Source organism: Telmatherina bonti, assembly GCF_933228915.1.
Source record: "Telmatherina bonti genome assembly, chromosome: 23".
Lineage (NCBI taxonomy): Eukaryota > Metazoa > Chordata > Actinopteri > Atheriniformes > Telmatherinidae > Telmatherina > Telmatherina bonti.
Window position 1 is genome coordinate 26,196,907 of NC_136632.1, and position 13,824 is coordinate 26,210,730.

The window sequence follows — 13,824 nt, forward strand, 5'->3', positions numbered from 1 at the left end:
GGAGGCATCCTGACCAGATGCCCGAGCCACCTCAACTGGTTCCTCTCGATGCGGAGGAGCAGTGGCTCTACTCTGAGCCCCTCCCGGATGACCGAGCTCCTCACCCTATCTCTAAGGGAGAGCCCGGCCACCCTGCGGAGGAAACCCATTTCAGCCGCCTGTATACGAGATCTCGTTCTTTCGGTCACGACCCACAGCTCATGACCATAGGTGAGGGTAGGAACGTAGATCGACTGGTAAATGGAGAGCTTCGCCTTCTGGCTCAGCTCCTTCTTCACCACGACAGACTGGCGCAGAGTCCGCATTACTGCAGACGCCGCACCGATCCGTCTGTCGATCTCGCGCTCCATCCTTCCCTCACTCGTGAACAAGACCCCGAGATATTTAAACTCCTCCACTTGAGGCAGGACCTCACTCCCGACCCGGAGAGGGCAATCCACCCTATTCCGGCTGAGGACCATGGTCTCAGATTTGGAGGTGCTGATTCTCATCCCAGCTGCTTCACACTCGGCCGCGGATCGCTCAAGCGAGAGCTGGAGATCACGACCAGATGAAGCCAACAGGACCACGTCATCCGCAAAAAGCAGGGACCTAATCCTGAGGCCACCAAAAGAGGCCACCCTCCCTGAGCCGTCACCTTATCGTGGTGGAGGGGTTTGTGTGTCCCGAAGATCCTAGCAGCTATGTTGTCGGGGACTTTATGCCCCTGGTAGGGTCACCCATGGCAAACAGGTGTCTAGGGGAGGGACCAGACCAAGCACGGCTCATCGACCTCTATGATGACGACCAACCTGGGCATGAATGTTCCCTTGCCCGGACGCGGGTTACCGGGACCCCCCTCTGGAGCCAGGCCTGGAGGTGGGGTACGAGAGCGAGCGTCTGGTGGCCGGGCCTTCGCTCATGGGGCCCGGTCGGGCCCAGCCCGAAAGGGTTACATGGGCTCCACCTCCCGTGGGCTCACCATCTGCGGGAGGAGCCATAGGGGTCGGGTGCAATGTGAGCTGGGTGGCAGCAAGGGGCGGGGACCCTGGCGGTCCGATCCCCGGCTGCAGAAGCTGGCTCTAGGGACGTGGAACGTCACCTCTCTGGTGGGGAAGGAGCCTGAGCTTGTGCGCGAGGTTGAGCGGTTTCGGCTAGATATGGTTGGACTCACCTCGACGCATGGCTTGGGCTCTGGAACCAGTACCCTCGAAAGGGGCTGGACTTTCTTCTACTCTGGAGTTGCTCATGGTGGGAGGCGCCGAGCAGGTGTGGGCATTCTCATCAGCCCCCAGCTTGGTGCCTGCACGTTAGGGTTTACCCCAGTGGATGAAAGGGTAGTTTCCCTCCGCCTCCGGGTGGGGGGACGGGTCCTGACTGTTGTCTGAACTTCTGTTCGGCGCATAAGCACAGAGTACCCACCCTTTCTGGAGTCGCTTGGAGGGAGTGCTGGAGGGTGCTCCTTCTCGGGACTCCATTGTTCTGCTGGGGGACTTCAATGCTCACGTGGGCAATGACAGTGAGACCTGGAGGGGAGTGATTGGGAGGCATGGCCCCCCCCCCCTCTGAACCCAAATGGTGTTTTGTTATTGGACTTCTGTGCTCGTCATGGATTGTCCATAACGAACACCATGTTCCAACATATGAGTGTCCATATGTACACCTGGCATCAGGATACCCTGGGCCGCAGTTCGATGATTTTGTAGTCGTATCCTTGGACCTGCGGCCACATGCCTTGGACACTCGGGTGAAGAGCGAGGCGGAGCTGTCAACTGATCACCACCCTGTGGTGAGTTGGCTCAGATGGTGGGGGAGGAAGCCGGTCAGATCTGGCAGGCCCAAACGTGTTGTGAGGGTCTGCTGGGAACATCTGGCTGAGGCCCCCGTCAGAGCGAGCTTCAACTCCCACCTTCAGCAGAGCTTCGAACATGTCCCGAGTGAGGCGGGGGACATTGAGTCCAAATGGGCTGTGTTCCGTGCCTCTATTGCTGAGGCGGCCAGCCGGAGCTGTGGCTGCAAGGTCGTTGGTGCCTGTCGTGGTGGTAATCCCAGGACTCGTTGGTGGACACCAGCAGTGAGGGATGCCGTCAAGCTGAAGAAGGAGTCCTATCGGGCCTTCTTGGCCTGTGGGACTCTGGAGGCAGCTGATGGATACCGACAGGCTAAGCGGCATGCGGCTTCGGCTGTTGCCGAGCCAAAAACTCGGGCATGGGAGGAGTTCGGCGAGGCCATGGAGAAAAACTTCCGGACAGCTTCAAGGCGATTCTGGTCCACCATCCGGCGGCTCAGGAGGGGGAAGCAGTGCTCCATCAATACTGTGTACAGTGGAGATGGGGAGCTGCTGACCTCAACTCGGGACGTTGTGGGTCGCTGGAAGGAATACTTCGAAGACCTCCTCAATCCTACCAACACGTCTTCCGATGAGGAACCCGAGCTGGTGGACTCAGGGGTGGACTCTCCTATCTCTGGGGCTGAAGTCGCTGAGGTGGTCAAAAAGCTCCTTGGTGGCAAGGCCCTGGGGGTGGATGAGATCCGCCCAGAGTTCCTTAAGGCTCTGGATGCTGTGGGGCTGTCCTGGCTGACACGCCTCTGCAGCATTGCGTGGACATCGGGGGCAGTACCGCTGGATTGGCAGACTGGGGTGGTGGTCCCCCTTTGTAAGAAGGGGGACGGGAGGGTGTGTTCCAATTACAGGGGAATCACACTCCTCAGCCTCCCTGGTAAGGTCTATTCAGGGGTCCTGGAGAGGAGGGTCCGCCGGATAGTCGAATCCCGGATTGAGGAGGAGCAGTGTGGTTTTCGTCCTGGTCGAGGAACAGTATACCAGCTCTATACCCTCTTTGGGGTCCTGGAGGGGGCATGGGAGTTTGCCCAACCAGTCTACATGTGTTTTGTGGACCTGGAGAAGGCATTCGACCGTGTCCCCCGGGGGCTTCTGTGGGGGCTACTCCGGGAGTATGGGGTACCGGACCCCCTTGTACGAGCTGTCCGGTCCCTGTACGACAGGTATCAGAGCTTGGTTCGCATTGCCGGTAGTAAGTCGGATTCGTTTCGGTGAGGGTTGGACTCCGCCAAGGCTGCCCTTTATCTGCCCTTCATTCTGTTCATAACTTATATGGACAGAATTTCTAGGCGCAGCCGAGGTGTTGAGGGGATCCGACTTGGTGACCTAGATTAACTAAACTGATAATGATCAATGAATTAAGTGTATTAAGTAGCAGCACCTGGCTGCAACAAAGCCTTTTCTTCCCCATGAAAACATAACGACACAGTCATTTCTCCTGTGTTGATGTGAGACCTACAATAATCAGATAATTATTATTATTTTGCATTTTTACCCACATAACTGTTAAAAATTAAATAAATTTACATTTCAAAACAATATTTTTATTACTTTTTTGTCATGTTATCTTGACACATTTTATTGTTGTGTAATGTTTATTTTCACAAACTATAACAAATATATAAATTAATATTACTTAAATATTTGAATTAATAATCAAAATAAAATCATTTAAAGGAAATTTAACTGAAAATATAACCTGAGTGAAAATGTTTTCCTTGTTCTTTTTCTTTTTTAATCCCCAAACAAGTCATGGACCTGTAGGAAATAAAACTAATTAGATGTGAAAATGTAGTATTTGTTTTAGTTTTACACTAACATATGGGTAGTTTTTATATTATTTATTTATAAACTATCTTTGGTTAGAAACTAAAACAAGTTTTTATATATTTCAGTTTTTAAATACCTAAATAAATATGATGAATCTGTTGCAAGTGACACTAATTAAACACTTTTAACACCACGTAAGACTTCTTTAGAAACAAGTGTCTGTTCCCAGATTTAAAAAGATATTTAAATGAACAAATTTCCAGATTAAAATAAATAATACTTCATATTTTAAATAAATAGTTTAAATTATTATGTGTATATTAGTTTTCCCACTCCAACATACATGATTTGTCTGTGTTTTGTTGCCGTTTTTGGCTTTTTAGCTGTATGACTGTTATCAGATTATAATATATTTATTTAACTTAACAAATAAATTATTCTAATAATTAAATGATACTAATAACAAATAAATAAAACTAATAACATATAAATATTACTAATAACAAATATATATATATATGGAATGATTTCGATCTCTCCTTTGAATGGATGAATGAATGCAGCATGCGCGTGCACACCTCTGATGGTGTCTAATGACACTTGAAAGCTCGCGCAAACGAGCGGTAATTGGGACCAGTTTGGAAAGTTTAAACACCATCTGTGTTGATAAACGGAGCCGAGAGTGAAGCTCGCGGGTACTGCCTCGCGCCCCTTTCACGGTCATCACGTCACACTCTGCCTCGCGCTCCTCCGCAGACCACGGCGAGGCTCCGGGGTGGGGGGGGGCGGTAGAGTTACAGGAGGGGGAGGGGGGTGAGAGACATTTGTGGAGATGAGAGAGGGGGAGAGGCTCGCGTGCCTGTGTGAGAGAGAGAGAGAGGGAAGTGGTAGAGAGAGGTAGACTGGGAGCAGGGGGAGAGAGAGAGTGAGAGAAGTGGTAGAGAGAGGTAGACTGGGAGCAGGGGGAGAGAGAGAGTGAGAGAAGTGGTAGAGAGAGGTAGACTGGGAGCAGGGGGAGAAAGAGAGAGAAGTGGTAGAGAGAGGTAGATGGGAGCAGGGGGAGAGAGAGAGTGAGAGAAGTGGTAGAGAGAGGTAGACTGGGAGCAGGGGGAGAGAGAGAGTGAGAGAAGTGGTAGAGAGAGGTAGACTGGGAGCAGGGGGAGAAAGAGAGAGAAGTGGTAGAGAGAGGTAGATGGGAGCAGGGGGAGAGAGAGAGTGAGAGAAGTGGTAGAGAGAGGTAGACTGGGAGCAGGGGGAGAGAGCGAGAGAGAGAGAAGTGGTAGAGAGAGGTAGACTGGGAGCAGGGGGAGAGAGAGAGTGAGAGAAGTGGTAGAGAGAGGTAGACTGGGAGCAGGGGGATGTGTAGCAGCTGAAGCTAAAGCTAACTAGCCATGTTGCTGTCGCCGCTGCTGCTGCTGCTGGAGGTGTGTGACTGCTAGCGGGCCGCCCTGGACTCCCTATCCGCCCTGAGGTGCATCATGCCCGGCTGGAAGAAGAACATCCCGGCCTGTCTCCAACCGGACCAGGAGGGAGGTAAGACCAGACCCGGACCGATCCGGGCAGGTTCACGCCGACCGGCGAGCGCGTGTGCGTCTGTGTGTGTGTATACATACCTGTATATGTGTCTGTGCGCGCGCGTGTGTACTAATTATCAGCGGTGCAATCTCTCGCGCGGCGTGGTTTGGCGCCGCCGGTAGCGCTCGCGCAGACGGTTGACTGCCTTTTAAACGGGTGAAAGTTGGAAACTGATACCTTCTTGTGCGCGCGTGTACGTCTGTGTGCGCGCGCTTACGCATGTGTGTGTTGTCTCGTGCTCATATGACGCACTGGCTGAGGTTTATAGTGACGTTACGGTGGTTTTTCTTTACGTTGTGCGCTGATAACGAGCTGATCTCCGGTTACCGAGCGGCTCCGCGAAGTTAGCCGGGCTGCTAACAGGCTAACCGGCGGCTGGTCAACCGGAGGGTCTGCCCTTGTGTGTGTGTGTGTGTGTGTGTGTGTGTGTGTGTGTGTGACAGCCACCTTCACCGGGCTGCAGGAGGGTGACAGTAGCTCCGGTGTTAAGGTAAAATCCGTGACCCCTCAGTTCTGCTGCCGCTGGAAGACCAAACGATGGTTTGGGCAGTTTGTAGCGGCACCTTTCACGTCTTCATGACACCTCCCAGTCATGTATGTTGGAGTGTGTGTGTGTGTGTGTAGCGTGCACTTTTTTTTATTACGGCTGTGACGATATGCTTCTGTCCCGATTCGATTCCGAATTTTTGGTGCCGATTCGATTTAAATTGGGATTCTCTCTTTTTTTTTATGTGTGTTGTCCAGTATTTAAGCAAGCAGAATTATTCTCTGTATACGGAAGAGTATTAGAGCCACTGAATAAAAAAATAAAATAATAATTCTGTGAGAAAAGTCAGAATTCTGACTTTAATCTCAGAAGTTTAACTAAAGTTAAGACTACAAGTTTAACGCTGGGGTTTCAGGAGCTGTGTTCCCATTTCATTCTTTCGCAAAATGAAAGCAAAATTTGTTAGTTTTGACAAAAAACAATTGCAATTTGCAGGTGTTTCCACTGAGCTGTGTATCGTGTGTAAACCTCAGTTCAGAATAGTCAGAATTGCAGCTAATGCAAGGTAGCCATGCAGCGTAATTTTGCGCTGTGTGGCTACTCAAAATTCTGACTTTAATCTCAGAATTCTGACTTTATTCTCAGAATTCTGAGATTAAAGTCACAATTCACAGATTTTTTTTTTATTTTATTATTTTATTTATTCAGTGACCCTAATACTCTTCCGTATCTGTATTCTGTGTTCTGCAGGGTAAATTTACTTTGCCAAGGGAAGCATCATAGATATTAGGGCTGTGACGATATGCTTTTGTCCCGATTCGATTTAAATTGTGATTCTCACAATTTTTTGATATTGCTGATTTTTGTAGATTAAAAACAAAACAAAACAAAAAAATGTATAGAACTTATTTTTGTTCGTCATTTTTCTTGATTTCCATTAGGAAAAAACAACACAGTGGCCAGATCATCATTCAGCTGCTGTAATGCCCAAGAAGACAAGTAAAAAGATCAATAAAATCAATAAAAATGACAAAAAGTTTGTAATGGATTATTTTTATTTACTTGAAAAAAAAATAGAATTTTTAACAAAAAATTGATTTTAAAGTTGTGAAGCAAAAAAATTCAGATTTTCGATTTTTCCATTTGATTTTCCCACCCGTAGTTGTCATGACACCTCCCAGTCATGTATATTGGAGTGTGTGTGTGTGTGGATGTTTGTGTGTGTGTGTGTAGCGTGCACTTTTTTTATACACTTGCATTTAAACAGAGTAGTTCATATGATATGATATGAATGCACTTTGGGGGATATATGTCTTCAGATTATATATATATATAATCAGATTAAATACAAACATATTGTCCAAAATAAACTCCATTTTAAATGATCAAAACATTAGAGACGTAGTTCTACATCTTCTTGTGAGGCTGACTTTATAAACCCTGGTGTTTTTACTCATTTTCTCTGCACAAGTGGTTGCACGTGCAACATATTGTTGGAAACTCTGCGATCTGATTGATGCAGAGCGTTTTATGGTTCTGTGACCAAAGTGGCTGCAATCAGAGCAAACAGCAGCCGCGTACACGTTTCAAGCAGCTTGCCAGAAATCCTCCTGATAATCAACTCTGTCTTTCTTCACTCACGTAAATCTGACTGCTGCGCTTCATGCTTCACATATTCTCTCATAAATCCAGTCTGCAGATTAATATAACCTACGTTTTCAGCTTTTGCTTGAGACTTTACTGGCATGATGGAGGCTTAAAATGCTTAAAATGTCCAATGAGGAAAGTGAGCGTGGCTGCAGGGAGTCTGCCATGTGTTCTGTGGGTTCTCTTGGTGGACAGGGAACGGTGTTCTGCTGAGAGTTGAGAGTTTCTGGGGCTAAAATGTGGAAAAACCAACATTTAACTTGAATCCTCAGGATGATGTGATGAGGAAACCTCAGATGAAGCGAGGGGCGTTGCTTTGGACGGTTTTTTGGAGCTCACCTGAAAATATTTCCAGAGAAAGATGTAAAATATGATTTTAAATGCAATAATTATGATGAGGTTTTACTCCTCTGAGTCCTGTTGGGCTAAGATGATTATGCATCTATATATAAGAATTTTAATGCATTCACACTTTGTCTATAATATTTGATGCAGTTTCTCAGACCTGTTCCATCACTTTGTGGTAAAACACAACCGTCTAATGCTCATCTTCAATGAATACCTTTTGCACAACAATAATTCAGACATGTCACATGGCAATAAAGCCACTATATATGTTAATGTCTCACGTAACCCCTTTTTAATACCTTTTAATACAATGTTATAAAAACAAAGTGATTACAAGGAAAAATGAAAAAGTTTCTAAATAATAATATAAAATAAATGAATCACAATAAATAATAACAAATAATGAATTATAGAGTAATTAGAGTCAGATATATAAATAAAATGAATTGGTGTGATAAAAAGAAACACACAAAGGCCAGAAAAGGTTAAATAAAAGACATTGTGTCGGAATTACTCCCATCTAATTCTGACACATTAACTTTACCTGTTGCGGCTACGGAGGCCGCCGTGGATCAAAAAGCCTCGATGAAACCACGTCTTCCCAAACTTCCCGTGGCGGTTCTCCTCCTCTGGTGGAACTGTACGTTAACGGGTCTCTGTAGCGTTCATGGCAGGAAAGCGGGACTAAAAGTTTATAAGCTGCGTTTACTGCGACAAAAAGACTTTGAAAGCATGTCAACATCCACTTGTGTAGCAAAGAGGCTGGATCAGGATCGACTGTTCTGCTGCCATGGTAACGCAATGAAAACAGTTAGCTTTATGCTAATTTGGCGTATTTAGTTGCTGGTGGAGGCGAAAGCTTTTAAAATCTCCCTCTTCCTTCAGCTGCTTCCTGCTGGAGAAGGCGAGCTCCATGTTGATCCGGTCACATGACTTTTGCTGATCTTCTTCTCTTTGCGGGCGATGGTGCAACGTGTTGATGCAAATGACAATAGAGCAGATAGTGAAAATAACTTGCGTTAGAGGTGCAAATATTTTAGTATTAAATTAATACATTGATCAACCTAAATAGAAAAGCATTGAGACACTGATTAAAAGAAAAAACTTAATAGATTTTTCATTTATTTCACTATTTATTTAACTAATTTTTATTTATTTTTAATATTTTTATTTTATTAAAATATTTTGATGAATATTTATTTAATTTATTTTATTTTAGTTAAAAATTAAAACATTGACCAACATAAATAGAAAAGCATTGAGACGTTGATATAAGAAAAAACTGAATAGTTTTTTCATTTATTTCACTATTTATTTGACTATTTTTTATTTATTTTTATTTATTATTGATATTTTTATTTTTATTTGATTTCTTTTAAAATTTGATTAATATTTTATTTTATTTTATTTATTAGTAAGATGGAATGAATATTATCGCATTTAAATAGTAAAAAGAAATTAATGTAATTTTCTTTTTTCTTTATCAGTTTTTGCATCACATTCATGTCAATCTGTAATTATGACCAAAAAAACACCAAAAATCCCAATAACGATGTCATTTTAATATTAATTCAAATAATTTTGCATTCAGAAATTAAATAACAGATGTAAGGAGCTGTAAAACCGGTAAAAGAAGATATTTTATCAGCTGAAGCTAAATATCAGAATATTGATCATTAACTATTTAATTATCAGTGTTGTGATCAGTAGCAGTGCATGTTTTTGATTCAATCAACTGTGAATCAGAACGTATTGATCAGCTTTCAAACCTTTTCTGCTGTTTTAATTCTTCATTGTTACATTTTCCTGTAAATAAAACACGTTATTGATAAATCTGGCATATGGAGGCTCGTATTGATCGACTTGTTGACTCGGTCAGACCTAAAACAGACGTGTCATCGCTCACCTCAGCTTTACGAGGAGCGGTTGTGGTGTCGGATTCAGGAAACCATTTATAGCTGGCATGTAAAAGCTGTGAAGTCTGCAGACCACCGTCGTCACGGAAGCGGGACGCGTCCTCCTCTTCATGCACCGGGTGGTCCGCCATGTGCAGACGATGCCTTTGAGGCACAAATACCTCACTGTATTTAAACCTTGGCTGGGTGCAGAGGGCCTGTTTACTGAACTGAGTTAATCTTTAATTCCTACAACTGGATGCTTTCAGTGTGGTTAGCGTTTGCAAACCTGCACCGAGGAACAGGAATAGCTGTGTAGTTTGTCCAGAAAAGACGATTCTGCACCATCAGACCAGTCTGGTGGAGCAACGTGTGATGAATCTTTCATTAAAGATGACGACTAGCACCCAAATTTAGAGCTGCGCCAGGATTATTCTATCAGCTGATATAAAAAGACTTTGATTAATCTGCCATTCGGACTAAATTAAATAAAATCTGGATGAGTTCTAAGTATTTTATATCTGGTGTCTGACAATAGAACGCTTCATCCAGGAACTGAATGTGAAGTTCAGCTGACAGAAAACAGAAAATGGGGGAAAAAAGCTGATAAAAGTTGAGCTTTTTCTTTTCACAGACTTTAAAGAGATGAAAAGAAAAGAGATAAAATCATTATCTTTATCCCTATAAGTGTCTATTCAGCAATCCATGTGACTGAACCAGTCCTGCAGGGTAAAAACAAGCACTTAAACATGCAGAACGGGCCGCGGCGAGGATAAATATATGGAATTATAAATGCAAACCGAGCCAATTCAATCTGTGGGGTTTGGCAGGTGAAAGAAAGAAATGAGGTATTCTGGCTGGACAGAGCTCCTGCTGCAGGACTGCAACACACCTGCAGGTACCGACAGGTGGTCTGCACACACAGGAGGCGACCGCCTCCACTGCAGGACCAGCCTGAAGGTGCCACCGATTGATCCGTCCTGGTTTACTGTCACATATTAACGTCTATTAGTAAAGATGTGGATGAAAAGTTTATAAAATGACCGTAACGTCTTGTGGGCTCAGCTGGAGCTGTTAGTCTAAGTACATAACATGACATTTTAACTTGACCTGCCATATTTTCTATTTTTCTCTTACAGTTTTAAAATGAAACATATTTTCCAGACATAGTTAGAACTAGAGTTTACAGTATTAATGTCTGTATTTTCTATGATTTATTCATTCACTGAAATCTATTTAAATTGAAAAATGTTGCTTTTGAGGGTTAATATGATGAAATTAATTATGAAGCATGTAATTAATTTCATTCATTTTTTTATTAATACATATGTGACATATTTACATCTAATTATATGATTCTTTTTTATTTGAATATGAATCTGGAAAATCCACTTCATTTTCGGGACGTGCGTCTTTAATCCGGATTGCTCTGCATTTACATTCGCGTCTCGGTCTACTTCACGTGAAGTGAAGTGGTCCATAGTTTTAGGAGTGCGCCACCTTTAATACCTCACAATTCAGTTTGATGATGATTCAGGCGCTACGATTCCATTATTAAAGTATTTTCGGTATTTTAATGCGTCTTTTTTTCAGAACCAGATTGTTCTTTTACGAATCGTAACTCAATCAGCAGCTGTTGCATCGTGATGCGTGGATTAACTGTAAAGCAGCCCCCCCGTACAGGTCAAACATCCTGCATTTGGTTTGGTATGGCCTGAAACATTCTGTCGTGTTGGATGGCTCGAGGTCCGACGTGACGACAACGAGGGAAAAGTGGTAGACAATCGTAGCGAGTCTAGCAGACTTTCCTGGTGCAAATAAACCTTTAGTTTCTCAACGCCAGTCCTGCTGACGCGACTCAACCTCTGTTTTATTCGCTGACCTGGATGAAAGAAAACTTCCAGATACTTTTGGTTAGAAAATCAGATGTTTTCTTATGTTTATGAATCGATGCAGTAAAAGGAAAGGCCGCATTAAAGGGAAAAAAATGAAATATTTTACTGTTCTCATAACACAACATGCAACAAAGGCGATTCTAAACACTAACTATAATTTCATTCATCCGTAAAAGGTCAGTGGGGCAAAAACCCACTCTGAAGAACAACCACAGCATGCCTTCAGGCTTTGCTTTGTGAATTATCCTGGTAATAAATAATGGATGTGTTATAAAACCCTGATTTCTGTTCAGACCTTAAAGTTTGTTGATTCTTGACGTTTGTCCAGTCCCATGACTGACAGCAGCAGCCATGTTGACGTGACACATCCAGAAAGATTATTGCACCTCGTTCGCCATCTTCTGACAGATCTGCTGAACATAGTTATTAAACATATGTGAAGTCTGTCCCTGATTCGCAGGTAAATGTCTGTAAAGGATCCTAACTGATCAGTCTGTCTCCATGTGACACGGATAATTCTGGAAAACTCTGCTAGCTAAAATGCCGTGATACTGCGGGAAAATGCGACTCACATGAAGACGTGGGAATCTCCATGACTGCAGCTTCTTGAGCCCATAGACTGTATATACAAGATGGGCAGAGCCTCCGTGACGTCACCTGTAGGTTTCTGAAGATCTGAATTGAAGCTCGGTGGGCGGTTCCTATCATCACCATCTTGGCAGGGGCATACATGTCATCTCACTCGGAAAATACAAATATGGGCAAAGAGGTGGAGCTGAGAGGGGGGCTGTGAGCGTCATGGTGGATGATTGACATCGAGCGAACTCCGAGTTTTCTGTAGCTAAGAGCTAACCGAGCTAACCTGGAGATAACAGGAGCTAACCAGCTAACGGAGGTAAGCGGGCTAAAGCTAAGTCACGTTGTTAACCGGCTAAAAACCGCGGTTGTTCTATGTTCTTCTGACTTGAAGCAGGAGATCAGGTACCTGTCAATCAAAAGGACACACCCCTAAATATGCCGAACTTCGGGATTAAATTACGTTTAAACGGGCGAGTTAGAAAAAAAATTCACTCCCCCCACAGTTGTCATGAAGGTAAACCTGACCTATTAAACCTAAAATGGATTTTTGAACCAGGCTGTAAACATGTTTATTTCTGCTGTGAAGTTGGTCTTTTTAACATGGGAGTCTATGGGGATTTGCTCTGTTTTGCAGCCCCTAGTGGATGAAGGGGGAACTGCAGTTTTATACACTTGGCTTCACTTTTAACCGCTGGACGCTCCTTCCATCTTTCATATGCACTCTATAGGTGAGCCTTTATTTCACAGCGCAGCGTTAGCCATGCCAGAGCTAATACATAGTTAGCTGTGGAGCATTTTAAACAGTCACATCTAGCATTGTCGTGTTTGTATCAACCTCAATCTGAGCTGAAAGTTGTTTCTAATCAGCTGCATGAAGACGTTCAGTGTTCCCAGATTATCCTGCTTCAGCACATTCCCTTAATATAAAAAAAAAGCCTTTGTACTGCAAAATTATTATTATCTTTGTTTTTCTTGATATTGAAATCAGATCATTTCTAATTAATTGTGTTAAAAAAAAAGCTATTTTTCTCTTAATAAACACATTAAAATTCAAAACTGAGCCCACTGAAATGAGACTGATATAAAACAGGCTGGATGCTCGTAGTAAAAGCTGTGATTTATAAAGGATGGTTGGCCATTAATAATCCAGAGGTATATCCCGGTCAGCCAGCATTGAGCTGCCATCATCAGTCGAATGATCGATTAGCAGACTGGCTAAAGAAGTCACATGTTTTCAGTCATTTCTTAAAGAGAAATACCAACTTTTTGCAGGTTTTTGGCCAAACAAAAGTGAAAATTAGCTTTGTTTTTTGTCATTTGTTCACATCTGGATTCATTCATTCATTCATCATCCTAACCGCTTAATCAGATGAAGGGTGGCGGGGAAGCTGGAGCCTTTCCCAGCAGTCTTTGGGTGAAAGGCAGGGTACACCCTGGACAGTTTGCCAGTCCTTCGCACATCCCACATCTGGATTGTTTGCAGAAATAAAATCCAAAATGCAACAAACTTTGTGGAAAATGTTCAATCTTCTCACATTTTTGGGAGAAAATCACAACAAATCAACTGATGCTGGAAAAGTTTCAGCTCTGGTCCAGCAGACGTGATCAGTTTCCAGCTCCAGGATGTGTTTCAGAGCTGATTTAGCGCTGCGTTGTAAAGCTGTCGGCTGTCCTCGTGGAGGGACGGTGATATACTCGGTTTGTGTACACCTCTCAGCTGCACTGCTGCTCCTTCAGGAAGGGTTTCAGGAAACACACCGGCACGTGAAACACAAAGAATTCTCCGACAGAAAACAGCAACCCGCC

General features: G+C 43.9%; 1 protein-coding gene across 1 annotated transcript in view; it reads left to right on the forward strand.

Annotated features, from left to right (window-relative positions):
- The first annotated feature begins 4,971 nt into the window (after positions 1-4,971).
- grip1 (glutamate receptor interacting protein 1) overlaps positions 4,972-13,824 on the forward strand; it is a 111,905-nt gene continuing 103,052 nt past the window's right edge. Inside the window, exon 1 of the mRNA XM_079263343.1 lies at positions 4,972-5,125. Coding sequence (XP_079119469.1) covers positions 5,071-5,125 — 55 coding nt within the window. The 5' untranslated portion in view covers positions 4,972-5,070. The remainder of the gene's footprint in view (positions 5,126-13,824) is intronic.